Source organism: Myxocyprinus asiaticus, chromosome 22 (assembly GCF_019703515.2).
Source record: "Myxocyprinus asiaticus isolate MX2 ecotype Aquarium Trade chromosome 22, UBuf_Myxa_2, whole genome shotgun sequence".
NCBI classification, from domain to species: domain Eukaryota; kingdom Metazoa; phylum Chordata; class Actinopteri; order Cypriniformes; family Catostomidae; genus Myxocyprinus; species Myxocyprinus asiaticus.
The window spans coordinates 14238879-14264024 of record NC_059365.1 but is presented as its reverse complement, the minus strand read 5'-3'; the positions used below and the strand labels follow the sequence as shown (position 1 = coordinate 14264024).

Genomic DNA, 25146 nt, shown 5'->3' with positions numbered 1-25146 from the left:
TCTGTTGTCAATCTTGAGCTATGAACTGATCCTGAAAAATATTGATTAAAGTGGGTGTAATGCAGTGATGACACAGTTTGAAACATCGTTTTCTCAGAATTTTTTTTAGTATTTGACTCTGTGAGAACAATGGGGTGGTAATTGTTTATGTGCAGCATAAAGAGGGGCTATCCCTATTTGTGTCTGATGTAAGGCTTCAGGGATGGATAGACTTGATGGTGTCAAGCAATTAAACCGTCCCCCTCTGAACGACTGTACTTTTGTCTTAGATGGGTGTGATGGGTCCCCTCCTTTTGTTTAGGAAAAGATAAATTGTCTTGTTCTGGCTTTGTAGGAAAACAACATTTTGTTGGAAATTTGGTCTGGAAAGGTCTGGAAATTTTGCTCAGCATTTTATGTAGCTATCACTTTTGCTCAGGCAGCTATTGAAATCATCTTCTGAACATGCTTGAGCTGAATAGTAAGGCTATTCTCTTCTTGTTTATTTGCGTCTATCATGCTTCTAAATGTTATCTGTCACTGAAATGTTTGATGGCTCTCTTAGTCTGGCCATTATGCTTATAATTTGATTTCAGAGATAATGCATGGGTTGAAGCTCACTAGTCGCAGTAGTTTGCAACTGCATGACCGTCCTTTTAGTGAATTAATTGATTCAGTAGGGAATAAAAGCACCTCTTCCTTGGAGCTATATTTGTGTCAGTAGTGTGGCTCCATAATGATTTAGCTTATTTCAATGATTTAAAAAGCTTCTGATGAAAATTATTCAAATGACACTGAATGTTTCACATATAATCTTTGCAGTAAAGTAACACGAAGATCTGTGTTTCCTTATAATCTTGTTGTGGTGTAGTGCCTTTACGTTATTTTCTGTATTTGCTATGAAGCAGATTACACTCCGTTTTCGTTTCACTGTCATATTACCCTCACATCAAACAATTTCTCTAGGCACCTATGAAATCTGTTTTGTTTTTCCAAATTGTTTTATTTTTCCCCAATTTCCATGTTTTCTGAATTCTGTGTTTTAAAGTCTAATATAATTTTATCATCAAACAATTTTTAATCAAATTATTTCTTAGAACTTTAATCAAATGAAAAACAGTACAGTTACTTTTTACGTTTAGCATTATTTTTTAATCAAATAAAGTGTTTCTATACAGGGCTTCACAGCAGAATCAAAAACAACACTGGAGCTATTTTTTTTCATTTTTTTTTTTTCAAATAGGCTACAGTGTTGTACATCAGAGCATCACAGTATTGATTAAATCATTAAACTTAGTACAAAAACAAACTCTTGCTTGTTAGATATTGCTAAATATAATGTAATTATTATTATTTTTATTTTTTTTTTATTATTATTATTAGGCTACTGCTTAGAATATACAATTGTACTATATAGTAGTGATATATTTCTGTAGCAGTTTCTTGAATTTAACGCATTTAGGTAAATTGAGCCTTCTTTTTTTTTTTCTTTTCTTTCACCCAATTTGGAATGCCCAATTCCCAGTGCGCTTTTAAGTCCTCGTGGTGGCGTAGTGATTCGCCTCAATCCGGGTGGCGGAGGATGAATCCCAGTTGCCTCCGCGTCTGAGAGCATCAACCCACGCATCTTATCACGTGGCTTGCTGAGCGCGTTGCCACGGAGACATAGCGCGTGTGGAGGCTTCGCGCCATCCACCACGGCATCCGCGCTCCACTCCCCGCGCGTCCCACCGAGAACGAACCACATTATGGCCACCACGAGGAGGTTACCCCACGTGATTCTACCCACCCTAGCAACCGGGCCAATTTGGTTGCTTAGGAGACCTGGCTGGAGTCACTCAGCACACCCTGGGATTCGAACTAGCGAACTCCAGGGGTGGTAGCCAGCTTCTTTTACCACTGAGCTACCCAGGCCCTAAATTGAGCTTTTTAATCTTGGCGGGAGCTTTTATTTTGCCCTTTTGCCCTTTCAGTTTCTGTGTGTTTTTGACAATAGCTTCTCACCTCCTGACAAGCAGTTTGCTGTATGGCTTAATGTGCTTATTAAACCACAAAAGGCTGCGATTTAATTTTATAAATATAAGTCTGCATGTGCTGTGCACTTTAAAGCCCTGTTCACAACGCAAACGACATTGCCGCTTGGTGTCACTAGAGTCTGCGATCTGTGTCGTTGGTGGGCGTTTCTACTGCTGTCTCTTTAATGTTACTGGTGGACTGCACATCTAGCCATAGTAGCTTTGGAATTTCTAAATACTGAATTATACTGCCAGTTCTGTTGCTTCTAAAAATTAACATTTAGCAGGGAAGAGTGTTTTAATATTGTTTTTTATACGGTTGCAGCAGTGCTCAATGCATCATATCAGGAACAAGATGAATGATCTATCAATGAATGAATCAAACTAACTCAGAATGCTGACACAGTTTTCCACACATTTTTATTTGGCCATACAGGGCTCCAGTCTGCAACTAAAATGGTCGCAAATGCGACCAAAAATAATTGATTGCGACGTTAATTTAAAATCTAGTCGCCACTGGCAACAGACAGGTTGTGTGTGTTCATATGCGGTTTCGTCAGATATCGTCTTGTGAGTTACTGAATACATCTTCAGAGCGCGCACCAGTGTGACTCGCATCGCTTATATTTGAATAAATTACGAAAGGGGTGTGAACATTTATGCGATGAAAGGGAATGCAAACTTCTCAACTATATATACTGTTTATCAGAATCAGCTTTATTGCCAAATATGCTTATGCATACAAGGAATTTGTCTTGGTGACAGGAGCTTCCAGTACACAACAATACAAAAACAGCAGCAAGACATGGATAATAATAAAAAAATAAAAAATAATTATACACATACGAACATACACACAGACACACACATACATGCATACATATACACATACGTAGTGCAAATCTAATACAAATCTGTTATGTACAGTGCAAATGTTTTTTATTTATTATTTTTAATTTTTTTATTAATCCTTCGATGAATGGGTGACTTGTTTCTGAACAGCAATCTAAATTGAGAAAATCTGTGATTTGGCTTCTAAAAACAGCCATTTGGCTCCTTAATGTTGCAGTTTAGGAGCCAATGGCTCCTAAGTAGTTTTTTTTTTTTAGTCTGGAGCCCTGCCATATCCATGTTTGTGGTTGCAGACAAATTATATAGAGCAGTGAAATAGAACAGTGAAACAGAAACTTAACTACTCTGAGTTGCCATCACTCGACTCAATGCCTGGAGACAAATTATGTGAGCTCCACTGTCTTCACTCTCAGTGGTAGTCAGATGATCAGAGACTATTTATCCTTAAGGGACTTTGCTCGTGATACAGTGTTATCAGTGTTTGTTTCATTGTGAAGCACCCCAGCATTTAATTAAACACAGCCATTTGTGGTTTAATCATCACAATAGGACATATCTCAATTTTAAATGGATTGTTTTTGCATTCATACATTCATTTTATTCCCAAATGTCAAATTACATGACATTTCGCATGTTATAGTTGATTCCGCTATTCTGTCTGTGTTTTCCGCATTGCGGAAGCTATAAGGCCCTATTTCTCTTCTATTTAAAAACAAATGTCTCCTAGCCATGAAATAAGACCTTTTAGTTCATACTTAGCTATACACAGAGTAAATGCTTTAAATGGGAGGCTTTCTGTGACTCTTAGAAAAATCAATATTGGTAATGCTTTCTCTGCTCTCATTTTCCAAATGGAGTAGCTGAGTATAGAGGCAGGAAGGAGATAGGGAACAGGGAAGTGTGTGTTTGTGTATTGAGCTTCTATATTGCTGATCTGAGTCTTGCACTTCCTATTGTTAAAGCATGGCTAACATCAGTCCCAAAGCAATAAAGGCTGAGTGAGGTTGTTACAAGCTGATTGCTTGTTTCTGCTGATAAGGAAGAATTTTTTTTAATTTTTTTTATTCGAGACCTCTTGTCGCACATACTAGCAGGGAGATTGTGTGAGTTTAAACACTGGTTTGATTTTTATGTTCACAGTCGGTACTTTGCATGTGCATTTATAATAAAGCTACAGCAGGTGTCTAGTATAGTCAAGCTATCTGTCTGTCCAAGTATACAGTTGAAGTCAGAAGTTTACATACACTTAGGTTGAAGGCATGAAAACAAATTTCTTTTAACCATTCCACAGATTTCATATTAGCAATCTATAGTTTTGGCAAATTGTTTAGGACATCAACTTTTTGCATGACACAAGTAATTTTTCCAACAGTTGTTTACAGACAGATTGTTTCACTTTTAATTGACTATATCACAATTCCAGTGGGTCAGAAGTTTACACAAGTTAACTGTGCCTTTAAGCAGCTTGGAAAATTCCAGAAAATTATGTGAAGCCTTTCGGCAGTTAGGCAGTTAGCTTCTGAATTTAAATGTATTTGGCTAAGTTGTATGTAAACCTTCTGTCTTCAACTGTACATGATAAGTGCATAATCAAATGTATATTTGAAGAACATTAAATAGGCATGCTGCATCTTGGAGCAGGAATTTACACAATGCCAAGTAGGGCTGCAGCCAACGATTATTTTGATAATCGACTAATCTAACGATTATTAGAACGATTATTCGACTAGTTGTGCGATTATTGCAACGATTATAGCTCTAATTATTATCATTAGCTCTAAACCGACTATTCAGCTTGTGCCCCGACTTAAAAGGTTGTATTAAACGTGCTTGCTAACAATAAAGAGGACAAAATCATCTTTTCAAAATACCTCTAAATGACATTCACTGAATTAAAGGGAAAAAAATACTTTTTATTATGTTTAATTCAGTACAAATGTCACTACAATATGCACTTATATTCAAGATCTGTTCTCTAAAAGCAAGTCTGAACATCTTATATGCTGCTTCTCAGGTTAATGCATATTTTTTTTTTTAAAGGATTTTTAGATATTTTAAATTATTTGTATTTTTAATATTATATTCAACATTCTCAGAAAAAAAAATATAGCTGCTAAAGTAAATGTACGTTGTTTTAAATGAGTTTTAGATATTTATATTGGAAAACAAGCCAATACAAATAAATAAATGTATTTTTTTGCAGTGTATAATGGGGCGAAGACTACCCTCTCTCACCTTTTTGTTCACTTCAATCCATCTTTAACTCACAAAAAAAAAAAAAACTCCCTCTTATTAATAAGGCTGCGTTTTGCCAATTTTCTTCACGATAAGAAATGCACAGACACATTATGATTCAATAAATTGCCATCGCGTTATTATCTAGCTGCATTAAGCGCGCGCACTCGAGGGATGAGAGTCCCCGTAACAGAGTGTACCTCAGCCGGGTGCAGTTTCAATCTCTCCCCCTTAGATCGGGACATTTCGCGCAACTCCTATAAAAACTACTTTTTAACTTCAAATGTTCGCTTCCGTACATCTCTGTGATGCGTGCTCATGAGAGGGTGACGTAAGGTCACGTGGAGGAGGCAGGAAGCGCGTCATTCTTATTGTTTACAAGAGAAACTTGCACAGACCACAGACCAAGCGCCGTTCACAAACCAAAACAGTCCAAAACAATTTCAAAACAATAAAAAAAAAAAAATTATAATTTCCAAATAATAATAATAATACAAAAAACATTACTGCAGTAAATAACCATCCTTTATTTCGGAGCAATGCCGTTGCGTTATCTACTTGTGCTTTTTCTTTAGCAGAAATATATAGGCTATATGACTGTCAGGAATTCAAGCCATACAAGTTGTAGTTAGTGAAACCAAGTGTGAGAGCATTTACTGAGATTCACAGGATTTACAGGGTTTACACAGTGAGATCAATGGTACAGGTGATATCACACAGAAGAGAAGCTTCACAAAACAGCAGAGTAAGCACTAAACAGATATCGATGAAGATCAAGAGCAAATACAGACAGGTAAATAAACACTGAGTGAGAGCAGCGTAGTCAAATTAGAGTCCTTTGTGTGAGACTTGACAGTGAAGTGACGTGAAGGTGAGTTATTTATGCAGGCAGTGATGAGTGAGTGAACTGAGTGCAGGTGCGGTGAATTAGAAATCGGGTGATGAGAAGCGGAGCACCGAGGGAGGTGCAGAGCCCGAGGGATGCGTGACAATGACAATGTTTTCGCACATACCTGAGTTTGCTGGAAAAACAGCACGGGCACAGCCGATGAATTCAGATATCGACCCTTTGTTTCTTTCGATGGTCTGAAATCCTCGGGTAAAATGTTCACTGCACACCCTCCAAAATTTGAGAGAATGTAGGGGTGTACTGATATCCAGGTTCAGCACGATAAGCCAGAGCTTCAGTCGCTCATGATCATGTATAGGCAATCGATGAAAATTTAATATTTTTCCCGGCATGCATTTTCTTTGGGGTTTCTAAAGGTTGAAGCATCCAGGATACACATGGCAAATGACCATTTTGAACAATACAAATCTACAGCAAAGGCAATTAAACTTTTGTGCAGCGCTCCTTCTCTTGTAAACAATGACGCGCTTCCTGCCTCCTCCTCCACGTGACGCGTGACCTTACCAATGAGCTTATGTCATCCCGCTCATGAGAGCGCATCACAGAGATGTACGGAAGTGAACATTTGTAGTTAAAAAGTATATAAGTATTATTTTGTTTCTAAAAATATTCAATCGTTTGCGTTCAGAAGACCTTTATTTGTCGACTGGAGTCGTGTGGATTATTTTGATGCACCCCAAATATACATTTTGGAGTACATTCACTTGCATTGTTTAAAGGAGGAGGCCTGAAATGGTCTTAATTTCTGTTTTGATGAAGAAAGAAACTCCGATACATTTTGGATGGCCTGAGGGTGAGTAAATTCAGCAAATTTTCATTTTTAGGTGAACTATTCCTTTAAGTAATCCATAAGACTCCAGTGGTTAAATCCATGTCTTCTGAAGTGATATAAGTGTGTGTGTGAGAATCAGATCAGTTTTTAAATCCATTAAACATATGAAACTCATTAATGCATTCGTTATTTTCGGAGCATGCTGAAACGTGGGTGGGAGGTTCTAGATGAAAACATCAGGCAGCTTTGGTTGCTTTTGAGACGACAAGTGTCTGCTACCTGTTGCAGCCAGGGCGGGTTGGTCTGGATGGTGTCTTGACATGCAGATCAAGGTTCATTACGGCAGTACCACAGTCACTTTAGTCTTACAGGATTTGCAAATTGCGTGAGTCATGTCTAGCGACAGCCCGGTTTTAGGAACAAGCCAAAATTCTCCATATTTTAGATTTTAGTTTTGCCGGCGATGGGAAGAGCCTCTCATCCATTTTTCATTAAAACCTTCTCATTTAAAAAAAATACTTGTCATTTAAAAGCTTGGAATATAATAAATCTAGTTCCAACTTTCTGCTAATTTAAGAATTTTATCTAAGTTCCACATCTCAATGAAGTGAGTGAAGTACACTGCTTGGCCAAAAAAAAGTCACATATTCTAATATTTCTTTGGACTGCCTTTAGCTTTGATTACGGCACACATTCGTCATGGCATTGTTTCGACAACCTTATGCAACGTCACATTTATTTCCGTCCAGAGTTGCATTAATTTTTGGCCGATGTCTTGTATTGATGATGTCAGGACTCTGTGGTGACCAATTCATGTGTGAAAATGATTCCTCATGTTCCCTGAACCACTCCCACAATTTGAGCCCAATGAATCTTGGCATTGTTGTCCTGGAATATGCCCGTGCCTTCAGGGAAGAAAAAAATCCATTGATGGGATAACCTGGTCATTCAGTACATTCACGTAGTCAGCTGACTTCATTTTATTGCGGCATAATGTTGCTGAGCCTAGACCTGACCAACTGAAGCAATCCCAGATCATAACACTGCCTCCAGAGGCTTGAACAATGGGCACTATGCATGATGGGTGCATCGCTTCATGCGCTTCCCTTCTTACCCTGACGTCATCAGACCACATGACCTTTATCCATTGCTCCACAGTCCAATCTTTATGCTTCCTCACAAATTGAAGTCGTTTTTTCTGATTAGCCTCACTAACAAGTGGCTTTCTTGTGGCCACACAGCTGTTTAGTCCCAATCCTGTAAGTTCTCGTTGCATTGTGCGTGTGGAAATGCTCTTACTTTCACTGTTAAGCATAGCCGTGAGTTCTTCTGTCGGTTTTTTACGATGTGACTTCAAGCGTTTTAATGATCTCCGATCACAATCATTCATGTTTTTTTTTTCGATCACATTTCTTCCGCCAAGCTGACGGTTCACCACTATCCTTTCAGGTATTAAAATGCATTGGACAGTTCTTAACCAAATTCCAGTGATTTTAGCAAATTCAGTTGTTTTCTTTGCTTGATGCAGGCCAATATTTTGCCCCTTCTGAAACACAATAACATCTTTTCCATGACCATGGGATACATCTTCCGACATGGTTGTTTAAGAAATGAGAAGCTGCACACTGCATCAGTTAGGTTAAAAGACTTGTTGCCAGCTGAAACATATTAATCACTACAATAATGATCCAATCATAGGCTCTTAAGTATCTGCTTATTTAAATCCAAACAGCGACTTTTTTTTTTTTTTGGCCAGGTAGTGTATGCTGTACTCTTTGAGACACTCAACACACTGATGGAGAGCTGTTGGGTTGTAGACATCTTTCTCTCTGAGGGTAAGGGTTAATCAGTGCCATGGTGATAATTAGATTAAACTTATCGATCGTCGATTAATCAGTTTCATCACAAATACGTTCAGTAATCATGCCAGCAGATAGAGAAAAGAATATACAGGCATCTGCCGCTGAGGGCACACTGCCTCTTGTGCGCTGCATGTAACATCTGGTCAGCAACTCAAGCCTCCTTTTCACTGTCTCCGACATTCACATACTACTGTCATATTTTTCCCTTTAGTGGCAGTCTTCATTTTGCTCACAATGGATTTTATTAATTAAGGGAGAAGCTACCAACAGTTTAGTAGTATTTAAAAAAGCTTTTGTGTTATATTTGCAACATAAAAAATAATTTCTGTCTTCTACATTACAGTTGTCCAAAATACAGAAGTAGCAGGTGTTTAAAATAAAGCTTACAACAAAGTCTGTTGATATTTCTCACTTTGTGCTAATAGTTTTTAATGAATACATCTCATCCGCATGCGGTCTAGTTGCACAAGTTGAAATATTTCAATGCAGCTGAAGCTCAAAACGGATTCTAAAATTTCACATTCAGAGACGGTCTGAACTCCACGCAGCCCCTGTGCAACTCTCCATTGGAAATTAATTATTTCCGGCCTGTCGTCTTTTGTTTGTCGGATGCAGTGAAAATGTGGCTTCAGAATAAAAAACACAGACACGTTTCACTTCCTTGCTTATAAAGATGGAGCAGGCTCAATGGAGTGTTTCACTATAGATAAACATTACATTTACTGCATAAACCGTTATAGTGAGTTAAAGTACAACATGACAACAAGGATTGTTGATCCACTGGTCTCCCTGTTTCATCCACACAATCTCATCAGTTCTCATCTGGAAAGCATTCAGGTACATTCACATAATCTCAACGTCACCAGTGTGGAGGTATGTTATTAATTGTATTCACACAGCTTGTTATTATTTGACTTAATTTAAAAAAAAATAGTAAGGTTTGATCGATCTACAATGTAAAGTTTGAACTATCTTCTATACAAGTTTATTATTATTAACAGTAGCCTAATACATTAACAGTAAATTCAACTATTAATTCATTTCAGTTGGTCAATCAAAAATCTAACTTTGTATAATAAAGCTTTGATTAAGGAAAAATATTCGTCTTGTATTTTTTTTAGTTTCAAGCGGTACACCATTTAGTTTATTATTGTTAATGATTAATAGATTTCATTCATTATGTGAACAATCGTCGATTAAAAGAATAGTTCACCCAAAAAGGAAAATTCTCTCATGATTGACTCACCTTTAAGCACATCCCAGATGTGCATGTCTTCAGCAGAACCGAAATGAAGATTGTTATTAGCACATTTCAGCTATGTATATCCATACAATGCAAGTAAATGGGTGCCATCAAGCTGCTGGCTGTTTGATGGTCCAAAAGGCATTTTTAGACAGCATAAAAGTAATCCACACGACTCCAGTCGATCAATTAATGTCTTCTGAAACAATTGATAGGTTTGTGTAAAAAATCTATATCTAAAACTTTAACTTTAAAAAAACCGCTCCCTGCTAGCAGTTGACGTATTACGAAGCTGTCGTGTGACGTCAGCGCGATGGTGCTTTCATGCGAGAACTCGCAAGCACACGCTTTGTTTACAACAGAGTAACGAACGTCATGCGAGAGTTAAATAATTTCAAACAGCATCAAAGCGCTGGCCGGATGTAATAATTTAAATTTAAAAACATTTTATTATTGATTTTTATCAGAAGACATTCAGTGATCGACTGGAGTCGTGTGGATTACTTTTATGCTGTCTAAATATGCCTTTTGGACCGTCAAACAGCCAGCAGCCTGATGGCACCCATTCACTTGCATTGTATGTACAAACATAGCTGAAATGTGCTTATTAAAATCTTCATTTCGGTTCTGCTGAAGAAGGAAAGACATAGCCTATACATCTAAATTTAAAGGTGAGTAAATCATGAGAGAATTTTCATTTTTGGGTGAACTATTACTTTAAGAAAATGTCTTAATTTGCAACCCTATCCAATACACTATACTGATCCAATGATCTCATGTAAAGGATGGAACTGTTTTTGATAGGACAGGCAGCATTGTGGACAGTTAGAGTGGCGAGTGCTTTGAATAGTAACATTGTCCTGAGGCCTGATGTTTGGCAACTGAAGAGGTCAAGGGGAAGGGATGTGGCTACAGGAAGTGGCTCTCGGAGGTCTGATATCCTTTCTGTCCTGGTTATATGTGCAACTTTTTCAACAGCTGTGCTGTGCTCTGCTTGTTCTCGCCCCGGGAGCTCCCTGGGTGGGGCAGTTGGAGGCTGTTGCTTACAGATCCAACACAATGACTCGGTTGTAGTTTGGCATAACACACGGTAGATGGGTACATCCTATCATCTACAAGACCTCAGATGTGCATGTAAGTGTGTGGTTTTTAAAGCTGTCATTGGGGGCTAGGTGTTTTGCACACATCCTTTGGATAAGACTCTTGCCGTCTATTTTTTAGATGCCTGTAATTGTCTTTGCGGTAAAGATGGGCTGATGCGGTAGTCAGGGTTCGTACAAGGTGCTTAAAGTTCTTGAATTATAGAAAATCTTAAAATACGGTGCTTAAATCATTTAATAAATGAAATGTATTTATTTTCGGAAAAACACGACGACAGACCACTAGACCACTGCTGAAGCAGGCAGCGCATAAACGCCGCTGTCATGTGATACCGGTTACTTTTGGCAGTGCTGTGCAGAATGGGCCAATCATGATCAAGTGTTACTGGAGGATTTAAAAAATATAAATTTTATAGATACTGCTGTTGAGGATTTAACAAGTATGAATCCTTGCAACTATCAGTTTTAATTACAATTTACTCTCCAGAGTGAAAACATTATGAGATGTAAAACGTTTTGAATGATTTGAATGCAGATCAATGGAGGATTCAGTTTTGTGAGCCGTCTAGTCCCCTTTCTGTAAAGAAAGCTTTGTGTCTCACAAAATAGGTTATTTCTGACAACATATGGGTCAATATCAAAATATGTTGACAAACATGTCCCTTGTCTTTTTTAGTCATGAAAAAGCTTTAAAATAGCGAGGGGAATTTAAAATTATTTTTTTTTTTTTTTATAACCTAACCTTTAATGATATGAAATGGCTTGACTCTGTTTTGCTAATTATTTTGAAAATATATTTGAAATTGTTTATTGCCTGAAAAAAATCCTTGTTCCCTTCATCTGGTACACCACTTCTATGACATGTAAAGTTATTTGTGTATTTATTTTGTACTTAGTTTTAATAAAAGCATTAGTGCAAGGCTGAACAAGTGTGCAAAAAAGCAAAACAAAATTATTAATAATTTTAATAATTTAAAGAATGTTTGTCCCTTGATTTCATGTTATTGGTTTTATCAATGATAAAACCTTTTTTTTTTTTTTTTTTTAAATACAAAAAGTTTTAAGTTCAGAGGCTGATTAAATATGTATATAGTGATTTTTTTTTTTTTTCAGCATGTTAAAAACGTATTCACATTCACACAAAAATATTTGTTGTACCCCATTGAACCCTCAAAATGTGTTAACTTGCTTCATTCGTGAAACAAAATTAAATAATAAAAGAACAACAACAGCCAAGTTGTCCTTTATGAATAAAAATGAATGTCAGCATGTTACAAAATGTTTACCATCAGTGTTTATAGGCAAAAACTGAACTAAATGGAAAATGTCAACATTTTGTAATTTGGAAAGTCAAAATTTGAGAATGACCTATTTGCAATTTTGGTCAGTTCCTCACATAAATCTGTTGTGTGACTTCAGAAAACATGGAACAAAGCACATGAGTCATATGGACTACTGTTTACGGACCCAGTTATTCACTTTTGTTGGAAAGCGAAGTGCGTTTTAGGGGAGCACACTACAATTGCACATCAATTTCATCATGAATGAACCAAGAATTGTTGCTGTGAGAGTATGTAGTTGAAGATGCTCATTGTTGTACTTGTAATAATTGGTGTTTTATAAAAATAAATTAACTGAATGGTTAAAATATTTGTATTTAAAATTAACAATAATAATTTTTTTTAATGACATCTCGAGCATAGTCCTTGAAAACAAATAAAAATGTGCTTGTCCTTGAACTTAACTTTTGAAGCATCTGTACAAACCCTGGGTAGTTTTAATGTTTTGTTACTCGTTACAAAACTCATAAGTAGACTAATTGTGTCGTCCATCTTAGCCTGTTCTTCATTACTTTAAAAGAATGTATAGAGATTGGTCTAAATGTATTTGATTTGCAAACTTATGTCAGTTTTTCTCTTTTCTTTTAGCAGGTTCTCCTTCAGGAAGTCTCGACCTCTGACTGCAAACTATATCTGGCATGGATTAGTCTCTAACACCTAATAGCTGTCTAATCAGTGTATTTTCAATTCCTAACATTGCTGTAGTTCCTAAATTGCCCTTTACACTAATTTTCGGAGTGGTTGTGACCCAGTTCCACCCCCCCCCCCCCACTCCCCCACCCCCCCACCCCCTTCTCTACAGGCCTTCCTGAGCCCTGAGCACCAGAAGCTGCGTCCTGCTTCGACTTCCTGTCCTTGGTCTTACAAGGCTAATCCTGCCCACTCCTCCCCCCCCCCCACATACATAAACACGCTCATAATCATCTTCCTGGCACACTGCAGTCCGAAAGAGCTTCAGATCCTGCTTCCAGGTGCAGCCCAGCACTATGACCTCCATGTCCAGCCTGTTCTCCTTCACCAGCCCGGCTGTGAAGCGGTTGCTGGGCTGGAAGCAGGGCGACGAGGAGGAAAAATGGGCGGAGAAGGCCGTGGACGCCCTGGTAAAGAAACTGAAAAAGAAGAAGGGTGCCATGGAGGACTTGGAGAAGGCCCTCAGCAGTCCTGGGCAGCCCAGCAAATGTGTGACCATTCCCCGCTCGCTGGACGGACGGCTACAGGTGTCCCACAGGAAGGGCCTACCCCACGTCATCTATTGCCGAGTGTGGCGCTGGCCGGACCTGCAGTCCCATCATGAGCTCAAACCCTTGGAGGTGTGCGAGTATCCGTTTGGTTCCAAACAGAAAGAAGTGTGCATCAACCCCTATCACTACAAGCGTGTTGAAAGTCCAGGTAAGTAATCACTGATTAGTTTGTATTATCAGGACATTTACACACAGTCTATATACACTCACTGAGCACTTTATTTGGAACACTAGGTCCTAATTAAGTGCCAGACGTGGTCTTCTGCTCTTGTAGCCCATCCGCCTCTTGGTTTGACGAGTAGTGCATTCTGAGATGCTATTCTGCTCACTACAATTGTACAGAGTGGATATCTGAGTTACCTTAGCCTTTCTGTCAGCTCGAATTACTCTGGTCATTCTCCGTTGACCTCTCTCATCAACAGGGCGTTTACGTCCGCAGAACTGCTGCTTGCTGGATGTATTTTGTTTTTGGCACCATTCTGAGTAAACTAGATGTGCAGGAAAATCCCAGGAGATCAGCAGTTACAGAAATACTCAAACCAGCCCATCTGGCACCAACAATCATGCCACGGTTGAAATCACCAAGATCACATTTCCCCCCATTCTGATGGTTGTGAACATTAACTGAAGCTCCTGACCCATATCTGCATGATTTTATGCATTGCACTGCTGCCACATGATTGGCTGATTAGATAATTGATTGATTAATTCGGTGTACATGTTTCCCTTAAAGTGCTCAGTGAGTGTAGTGTAAATGTTTTTGATGAACAATAGGGGTGGGTGGTATAATTGTATACTGTGCGATGGCAGAATTGCCGGTCAACTACATAAAACTATAGTTTACCCTGCAAATTGTCTTGAAGATGGGTGCTTTCTGTGTAGACAGGTTCGTTGATTGTAACAGGAGCAGTTTAGTTTTGACCCATCATGCCGCACCGCTTGTGTCGAGTGCAAAGACTGTGTAGTTGTTTGATTACCAAGCAATGTCGCAATTTGGCATAATTAAATGGCCTTTATTGAATGGTTATGTAAAATATTAAATATTTTTAGCAAAAATTATTATATTGTGATATAATGCCACAGTAAATTAGCCAATAAATATATCCCTACAAGGAGATTTGGCTTGTTTTTCCTGTATATTTCCAGTGGAATAGACTGTGTTGACTATCATATATCCTTTGCCTCCAGAGGCCTTCTGATCCCTGTAACCTCATTTGCCCTCTGCTTAGAATGAAATGTGCGCTCTATTGAACCTCTCAAGGGCAGATATCACGTCACTCAGGAGAGACAACACATTTGTGTCAAAGCTAGAAAACTGATCTGTTTTGCATTGGCAATCACCTTGAAGCCAGAGCCAGCCAATCAGTTTACGAATCCCAAAGATGCTAGATGTTTTTTGTTGCCAGATATAAGTAAATCAGTGTCAGAATGATCTGTTTGGATGTCTAAAATATTTTTGTCTTTTCACAGTACTTCCCCCAGTTTTGGTGCCACGACACAGCGAGTTTAACCCTCAACACAGCCTGCTGGTGCAGTTCCGCAATCTGAGTCACAATGAGCCTCACATGCCTCTCAACGCCACTTTCCCAGAATCCTTCCAGCAGCACAGCGGAGGAAGCTCCTTTCCCATCTCTCCAAACTCGCCCTACCCTCCTTCTCCTGCCAGCAGTGGCACCTATCCCAACTCTCCTGCAAGCTCTGGGCCCTCCAGCCCCTTCCAGCTCCCAGGTACATGTATTACAAGTCAAGATATGGACTCTTCGGACTACATCAGAAGTAGGATTGTCATAACAAAATTGCTGTAGTCGATACCAGTACCAGTGATTTTTCACAATTATCAATAACAATTTCAATACCACAACAAATTTAATATGCAATTGAACACACTTTTATTTTTAAAATAAAAGGATATCTCAGCTCTGTAGGTCCATAAAATGGAAGTAAATTGTGGCCAGATCTTTGAAGGTCCAAAAAGCATATAAAGGCAGCATAAAAGTAATCCACATGATTCCAGTGGTTAATTCAATATCTTCAGCAGCAATATGATAGGTGTCGTTGAGAAACGGATCAATATGTAAGTCCTTTTTTACTGTAAATCTCCACTTTCAATCAGTGTTGTTGCAGCTAGCTACAGAAACTTTTGCAATATATTTTGTTATTAAATACATTTATACATATAAATGTTACTAATATGTAATATAAATATAATAAATTAAATCATATAGATAACACATTTCTATAAGAACTATATCAATTATTGGGGGGGTGGGGGGTGTATTGTTGATTTAGTAAATTTTTTTACAACAACTTGTTTTTTTTAATTAATATTGATGATATAATAGACAGTGGTGGGTCTAGTAGGCTGCATATGCACTGTGGGGACTAATGCACAAAACCACATTTAATCAAAATTGCAAACGTGCAAATGCTCATGCAAGCTTTCGAAAGCAGCCACCTCTCATTCAGGCAGCATGAGAGTCAGTACTCTGTACTACCAATGCTCTGTTTTTTTTTTTTTTTGGTGTAAACTTTGTCCCAAAGTAAAAGTAATTTTGACATTCCTATTCAGTATTCAGATTTAAACGTTGCTTGTGTTTTTGGAAGAAAATTGCTAGTAGTGAATTTAAATGTTTTCTTTGCCACTTCAATATGGATTGGTGATGCTAAATGATTTTGATTTCAGTTGTGCAACACCTTTGATGAGAGATTTGATGGTTGTGCATGTGCAGTGTAGATTGCTGTCAGTAAACAATGGAAATGCCAGCTAAGCAGCACACCAAAGCCCAGTGACTTCAGTGTGCTAAATGTCCTGCTAGTGGGTGCCCATCACTTGGCACTGGCCCACACTCCCCCTATTTTGTATCAGTGATTTGCTGATGCCTGCATCGGTAGGGTGGGTGCACTCACGCAGAAGGAAAGCTAATGTTTTATAGCACTGTGGTTTAGAACTAAAGCTTGTTTTATTCATAGAAATTGCTCGATTCATTACAGCATCAACTATGCTTCAATACAAAAATGATAGAAACATATGAAGCTCAGATTTATGTGGCATTGTGAATGTAATTGGTTACACTATGTGAACTTCTTTTTGTGAAAACTACAGTTTTTAGTGGACCAATGACTACAGATTTTATTGTTCTTTAAAAAAGCAAATCAGGTTTTTCTTGTATGAATATGGGAGGTGATAGACGATAGTGCGGACCCAACAGCATCAACTAAACCGTTGCAATATTGTCATTCATTGATAATGAATCATTCAGATTCATAGTCATTTATTTAAAAAAACAAAAAATGTTAAGGCAAAAATCCAAAGAAGCACAATATAGTTGTATTGTTTCCTACATGTTCATATGAGAGCTGCATGATTCTGGATAAATTGAGAATAACAATTTTTTTGCTAAGCATAAAGATCACGATTAAAAAATGCAATAAAGTTGTAAATTAAATATATTAATTTAAAATGTTCTTAGTCCACAAGAGGGCGCAACTAACACATTATAAACCAAACAGCACCTTCTTTTGGCTGCTCCCGTTAGGGGTCGCCACAGCGGACCATCCGTGATTTGCATAATTGACTTGGCACAGGTTTTACGCCGGATCTCACTCACACCTACAGGGCAATGTTAGAGTCTCCAATTCACTTAACCTGCATGTTTTTGGAAACCGGAGCACCCGGAGGAAACCTACGTGAACACATGGAGAACATGCAAACTCCACATAGAAAGGCCCAGTTGAGCTGGGACTTTCATGCTGTGAGGCGACAGTGCTAACCACTGAGCCACTGTGCTGCCCTAACAGCACCTTGTTATTATAAAAAAATTAAACAAGAACAAATTCTGTTAAAAAGTGTATACAATTTCTCACATGGTAAGTAAAAAGCAAAATGAGTGGAAAAAGCTTCATTAACAGTTCTGTTAACTTAGTGTTGCACTGGTAAGCAAATATGCAATTAAACACCATTATTTACAAAAGTTTTATAAAAATGTTTTTTTTTTTAATTAAAAAGCACCTTCAGTGTTTTTTTGTTTTTTTGCAAACATTGCTTCAAGCTTTTAAAGGAATTATTCAAGAGCCAGTAATTAAATATAGAACAGAGTAAACAGTGCTTTGTTTCAGCAACAGTAGCAATTAAACAAAACAAAAAAAATACTATATAAAAACAAAGAAAAAAAAAACATTTAATGCAAAATGAAACTACTTTTTACTATTTGACACTCTTAACTGTGATTAGATTTACATTAATACTGATTTGATGCAGAAGGAATGCCTGAATGCCTATAACAGACAGCATGCAGCTTATATACATTTAGACATCACACAGATCTAAAATTCTTGAAGAATTTGTCCCGTCTGCTTGTACATTTAATGGCTATGTTTGCTTTAGTATCTCGACAAGACAGCGCAGATTTTACCCTATCTGCTTACACTCTCATAATTCAATAACAGCTGTGTTTACATTAATATCACCTAACACTACGTGAAAAACTGGGTCCTAATTATGATTGCCAGACAGATTATTCTAAGGAGTTGGAAGTTGGCTGGAGCGCCCCCATTTCAGGAGAGGTGTTCAGAGGTCGCCAGAGTGGCAGCTCTTGAGGAGGGGATATCCAGAAGACTGGGGAGTCTAGACATGTTTGGGGAGAAATGGGGCAAATATCTGTCTTTTTTGGAGGGCTCTCGGGGAGGGACAGTGGAGAGAGGTGTAGGGGATATGTGTGATTTAGTTTATTTATTTTATTTATTTATTTATATACTACTTTGTTTGTTTGTTGTGTGTCTGTAATTATGTGTCCACTGGGGTGTTGATGGGGGTCGGGTGAGGATTTTGGGGGGTGGGTGGGAGGATAGTTAGGGTAAAATATTGATTCTGTGTGTGTGTGTGTGTGTGTGTGTATATATATATATATATATATATATATATATATATATATATATATATATGTATATATATATATATATATGTATGTATAATGTTATGCTGTTCCTTTTTAATAGGTGAATCAATAAAAATGTTAATCACAAATATCACCTAACACTGACGTGCACAGAAGACTGCTACAGGGATGCAAGCCCCTGCCCCTTTCGTTCACAAATCTAAAGGTGCCCCTTTAAGAGCACGGAGGTGTCTTTACTATAGCATTGTAGTATTGTACAGCAGATTTCTCTTCACACGCTGTCCATGTCCGTTCGCCCCTGCTAAGGTCTGTGCATGTCACTGTCACCTAAAGAGGAGTTTGATTCAAAACAGCGCAGTCTTGTGCAGGAGCGCTGCATTCATCACGAGCGCTGCATTCATCACGAGACACTAGCGCACGGGCAGACACGCATGTGAGCGTTTGAGAGCAGCCGGCTGTAAATAAACCACACACGTGTAGCTAATTTAGTAAGATTTAGGTAATGCCGGTATTTTTATTTTCTTTTTTTGCATCGGTATTAGGTAGCTATTAAAATATTGAACTGAGCAAAGATTTCATCACACTCCTAGCTAATCGTGGCTACGCCCTGCAGTTTGTAAACCACTGTGCTGGACAAACATCTTTGGCGTTGCGTTTTCGTTTATTCAGCTTCTCGTGTAGGAGCATTGTGTTTTGCCTCTGCGTCTGAGACCTTGAGTCCATGCATCTTATCACATGGCTTGTTGAGCGCGTTACCGCAGAGACCTAGCGTGTGTGGAGGCTAATGCTAGTCTCCGCGGCATCCACGCACAACTTGCCACGTACCCCGCCGAGAGTGAGAACCACATTATAGTGACCATGAGGAGGTCAACCCAACGTGACTCTACCCACCCTAGCAACCGGGCCAATTGGTTGCTTAGGAAGCCTGACTGGAGTCACTCAGCACACCCTGGATTCAAACTTGCAACTCCAGGTGTGGTAGTCAGAATCTTGCTGAGCAACCCAGGCCCTCCGAGATCGCAATCTTTTAACGATTAATCATGCAGCTCTAGTTCATATAAAAGACATCATTGCCATTGGTGATCCAGACTTTAAAAGCAGAATCCAGATCCTTGGCTTTATTGTATTTAAACTGGAAAATAGAAATAGTAACTTATTAAACCCTTTTTGCATTAGATAATGTCTTCCATGGATTTCTTAGGAGCCGTTTAGGTGACTTTTTTTCTACTTTTTTCAAAATTTAAATAGTTTGAATATTGAGTTTTAGCTGAACAACTGTTCTGTGGGACATAGCAGTGATCATTAGCATAAAAAAGATCAAATATTTATAAAGCAATATATATTTCCAAATAATAATCGCCCTTGCTATATATTCATATTTGCCCAGATGATAGTGTCAGAAATATGATGTCTGAAAATTGGTGTTTTCAGAGATCGTTAGTTAGTCTTGAACATCTGTAAGATTGACATTGAGGTGGGTGTTTGATGTAAAGGATTTGTGAAATCTGACTCTAAAAGGTTTCCATAAGATGTGAAGCATCTTCCTGTAAAGATTCATCAGAATTCAGGGTCAAATTGCAGTGGAAGCCCATTTGTTTGCTGCAGGCCACCTCACCTAACCACTTTCTTTATATGGTGTCTCTTTACCAGCTGATACCCCGCCTCCTGCCTACATGCCTCCAGATGAGCAGATGGGACAGGATGGGTCTCAGTCCATGGAGACTGGCAGCAGCATGGTGCCCCAGAACATGCCCAGAGGTGGTAAGAAACTTATTGCGTCAATTCAAAAGCAGACTATGTCAATGACTGGCTTTAGTGAGCTTCATATACAGTGGTTTTCACCAATCATGCTTTGAAAAAAATGGCCCATATAGATTGCTAAGCAGACAGTTTTTATAGAGTTGCTATTAAACTTGTATTGTAGCGGTGGTGATTTTGATTAATCTCAGTGACTCGAGTCTTTTGAATCCACTCACCAAAAACAATTTGTTCATTGATTCATTCATTGATTCGTTCATTGATCATTTATGAAAATTACACTTTGCACCTGTAGATGGCACCAAATACCTACGTTTTGAACGAGTGTTTACATTGAACCAAAAGCACAAAGTCGTTCACGATGGGAAAAAGTATGATTATTTTGTATTAAAATTTGCATGTCAACAAACATACTTAGAGACTTCAGCACTGCAGAGTGTTTAAGCATCATAAGTGTTTACCCACAAATGACAATACAGCATATCTATCATACTGTGAACTGCTGAGCACAACTTTTTATCAAGCTATACAAAAAAAAGACAATACTAACCTAAATAATAAATAACATCCATATGTCATTGTAATGTGTGGTCATCATCACTCACTTACAATTATAATTCATTTGGCTTCTTTTCTTGTTGAACGAGACTGACGAACTGAACGACATGCAGCTCCTCCTCTTGTTCAGTCAAACAGCAGATCCTCATTCACGAAGGTGATGACTGATTCATTCAGTCTGTTCATTTAACAAAATGTTGTCATTCAGACTCAAATGACGACTTTAAGTTCAGTGAGGGTTATATTCGTTCAGTTGGTCAAACCAATGATATGCTCCTTAACAGCCCCCTCTCGAATGCTATTGGTGAACGAATGACGTGCCTCTCATTCAGTCGTTCAGCAGATCTTTGTTCATGAATGAGATGAATGAGTCCATTATATTTGCGAAAAACTATGCTATCAGTACATTCAGTTCGTTCATGAACGAGACGTCTCATCTTCAGATTTGAACGACCGACTCGACTGGTTCAGTGAAGGGGCTTTTTCGTTCAGCGGTTGAAACCAATGAAATGCTGCCTCACAGCCTGCACTCGAATGCTATTGGCTCATGCTATAGTCAGTCTTACAGGCATGAAAAGCAGTAGAGCTCATTGGCTTTGAAAGAGAGAGATGTCAGTGAACAAGAAATATGAGTCAGTGTATGGAGGTGAATGAGAACGATTCGTTCACTTAAAAGATTAATTCAAAAAGACTGAATTGTTCACAAATGAAACATCACTAGTCCATTGTTTCAACATTGCAAAATTGCACTGTTCACAGGACACACAATTCCCTATTACCATAGTATGCAAACAATGCTAAACAAGTATCTGACTCTGTTTGAAAAACTTTTTGATTTTTACATGTTAGGCAAGTACAATAACAGTTTATATAGTTTTACTGACTTCACCATGGGCGGTGCTATTGCGGCAAGAAACTTCCTCTTGGATGCTCCACACTTTCGCTTAGTCGTTGTTATCAGCTAGACTAACGTTACTGGTGATGGCGAGCAGCTAGGGGTCTGGATAATTATGCGCTGTTATAGGGTGTATAACAACTACAGGTGGCTTAAAAACTACTGGAAAATGAATGTCACAACAATAAGCCCCTGAAAAGCTGCCAATGCTGAAGCATTCCAAGTCAGACCAGATGTAATATTCAGAGGTTGCATTAAACTAATTCTACGTCACTTGCCTTTTAAAAAAAAAAAAAAAAAAAAAAAACATTGACAGATAATTCCAAATACTGTCTGTCATTTTGGATGATAATAAAGATGAAAAACATTTAAACCAAACCTTTGTTTTATTAATCATCTTTACAAGGTTCATATCTCATGTCTTGCTGTGAGTGTATGTGAATTAGGGAGAGGCCAAGTTGTTCTCGGCAGAGTGCGTGAGAAGGCGGCACTTGTTAATGCAGAAATAATGCAAAGGTGTACGTGCCTCAAATCTGAAGATTTTTAAATTTAACCTATTATGATGGATGTTTCCTTTTTTTTTTTTTTTTTACCTTAAAAGGCGACCAGTCGGGATTTCTAGATTTCCTTAATGTCTGCGATTTGGCTGTTTTCATACTGAACTGCTCAACAAAAAATGTTATTAAATCTAGCACATCATATACTGTACATGAATTCTCTCTCTCTCTGCATGCTGTATGTCTGTCTCTCTTTCACACACACACACACACACACACACACACACATGTAACTTTACCTTGTAAATGTGTGTGATTTGTGTACTTATCTATTCAGGGATTGCCATCGAAACCGAATGTCCACACGTGCCCTTTAGTGAGAGATGGATTTACGTTAAGTAAACGCAGACTGTTTACTCGTTTTTGACTGTTGTTAGTGATATTTCAGTGCTTGGGTAATGGGAATAAGCTGTGAAGTGGAAGTCTGTAGCATTCGCATTGGAAGAGCACGATAAGCATAATGGGTAATTTCGCTGCCTGTGAAAAAGGTAGATACAGTGGCCCAAAAAAAACATACTGGACATACTGGCTATTGTGAAGCTGAATCTGTAGCTAAAAATTAGCCCTCTAATCTCTTTGTTAGCCTGTTTTATCTGGCTGATACTGCAAAGTATCTGGACATGTACAAACAATAGATGGCTTAAGCTCAAGGTCTTGTATTAATTTTCCTCCTTCAGATGTGCAGCCAGTGGAGTATGAGGAGCCCAGTCACTGGTGTTCTATTGTGTACTACGAGCTGAATAATCGTGTGGGAGAGGCTTACCACGCTTCCTCTACCAGCGTGCTAGTTGATGGCTTCACTGACCCATCCAACAACAAGAACCGTTTCTGCCTGGGCCTGCTCTCTAACGTCAATCGCAACTCCACTATTGAAAACACCCGCCGCCATATTGGCAAAGGTATGCACACTGTTCAAGTTGGTATTATATTTTTTTCAAGTACCACAATTTCACTTTCCCCTCTGTCCTGGAAACCTAGTAGAGGTTCTGAAACCTAGTGGGAGGTGACTTAAACCTACAAAGATTCAGCACAGGTTTGTCATCATAGTGATCTAGAATGACAGCCTTTGATGCCTAGAATGATGCCTGTTTGTGGCATAATGTTGATTACCACGAAAATGTTGACTTGTCTAATAAAAAAATAAAAAATTGCAGTTACAGTAAGACAGTGGGGCCAGTTTATAAATGTTAAAATGCACCCTGTTTCAAAAGTATAGCCACAAGACATAAACATTGAGTTTGCATGATTTTTGTGTCACAAAATCAGGAATTTACCGCTGTTGGGGTATTTACTAGATTACTGGGTTTACCGGCATTATAATATTGGATAGAACTTTACACAAATAAGGTTAGTAAGCAATTTTATTACACTAAAATCAAGCTAATCATACTGGAATCGCGCATCACCCCGGTATGTCCATCGAGGGTCAGGCCAACATCACTACAGATTACAGACTTATTACTCTGACAATCATCACATACCGGCCATCTGGTCTTCACGCCGTTGCCCTCCGACTGGTGAAAGTGATATGAAGCGGGGTGTCAATTTTGAGATGATTTTCTGCTCACTACAATTGTACAGAGTGGTTATCCAGTTATCCGAGTAGCCTTTCTGTCAGCTCGAACCAGTCTGGCCAATCATCGTGGACCTCACTCATCAACCAGGCATTTCTGTCCACAGAACTGCCGCTCACTGGTTTTTTGTTTGTTTTTAGCACCATTCTGAGTAACCTCTAGAGACTGTTGTGCGTGAAAATCCTAAGAGATCAGCAGTTACAGAAATACTCAAACCAGCCCATCTGGTACCAAAAATTATGCCATTTTAAGCAGTGCACTGCTGCCACAGGATTGGCTGAATAAGTCGTTTTAAAGGTGTTCCTAATAAAGTGCTCAGTGAATGTATATGTAGCTATATGGTTCAGATTTTAATGTTCATGGACTGGCCCCGTTCACTTCCATTGTAAGTAGCTTACTGTAACTGATTTTTTTTTATTTTTTTTTTATATACCAAATATCTGTGTTAATCAACGTTATGCCAATAATGCTGTCGATTGAGCTTAACTTGTATTAAGTCTGGAACAAGCTGCTATCATTATTTATTTGGTCATAATATCAACTCTCAAATGATGAGGGATGACCTGGTTGAAAAAAAAAAGGAAAAGACAAATGCATGTTTACAGTGATTTTTGGCTAGATGAGACCAACTAAAAGTGAAACAAATGTGTCAAAAGTGAAAGTTTCTGTGAGTGTTTGATTACATTGGCAGTGGATCAAGTACCGTTTTTAGGTTGTGTTGTGATTCACTGTTGAATTCGGTCACAGGAAATTAACCCTACAAGTACACGCCTAAAAAGTTTCTTTTCCAATCTTGTACAAATACAAATGTTTTTATTTAGCAAAAAAAAAAAAAAAAAAAAACAATCTGCAAACACTTATTTAGGCTATGATGTTGAGATTTTAGTTCTTAGTGTTTCCCATTCAATGTAATGGCCTATTTGTAAATACATTTACAGTAAGAGCATATCTCCTATCTCACGTATTTGAACTTGCAGGTGTCCACCTGTATTACGTTGGAGGTGAAGTGTATGCAGAGTGTCTGAGTGACACCAGCATTTTCGTTCAGAGCCGGAATTGCAACTACCATCATGGTTTCCACCCTACAACTGTCTGCAAGATCCCTAGTGGCTGCAGCCTCAAGATCTTCAACAACCAAGAATTTGCTCAGCTGCTTGCTCAGTCTGTCAACCATGGTTTTGAGGCTGTATATGAGCTCACAAAGATGTGCACTATTCGTATGAGCTTTGTAAAGGTAAGTCTGTAAAGTGTCTATGATGCAAATGTTCACCACCATTGGAAAATTTTGCAATAGCTTTTTTCCACTAGGACATTTTTATGGTTGGAAAGCTTGCTCTCCCCTTTTGTCATAGGAGCATTT

General features: G+C 38.4%; 1 protein-coding gene across 3 annotated transcripts in view; it reads left to right on the top strand.

The window, feature by feature from the left end:
* LOC127413448 (mothers against decapentaplegic homolog 5) overlaps positions 1–25146 on the top strand; it is a 29472-nt gene that overhangs the window by 3150 nt on the left and 1176 nt on the right. Inside the window, exons 2-6 of one of the 3 annotated variants that reach the window (XM_051650610.1) lie at positions 12897–13697; positions 15020–15277; positions 20095–20202; positions 22890–23111; positions 24764–25020. In XM_051650610.1, the coding sequence (XP_051506570.1) occupies positions 13295–13697; positions 15020–15277; positions 20095–20202; positions 22890–23111; positions 24764–25020 (1248 nt within the window). In that variant the 5' untranslated portion in view covers positions 12897–13294. Of the gene's footprint in view, positions 1–12896; positions 13698–15019; positions 15278–20094; positions 20206–22889; positions 23112–24763; positions 25021–25146 lie in introns of all 3 variants that reach the window. The other 2 variants (XM_051650608.1, XM_051650609.1) reach the window with 2 other exon arrangements.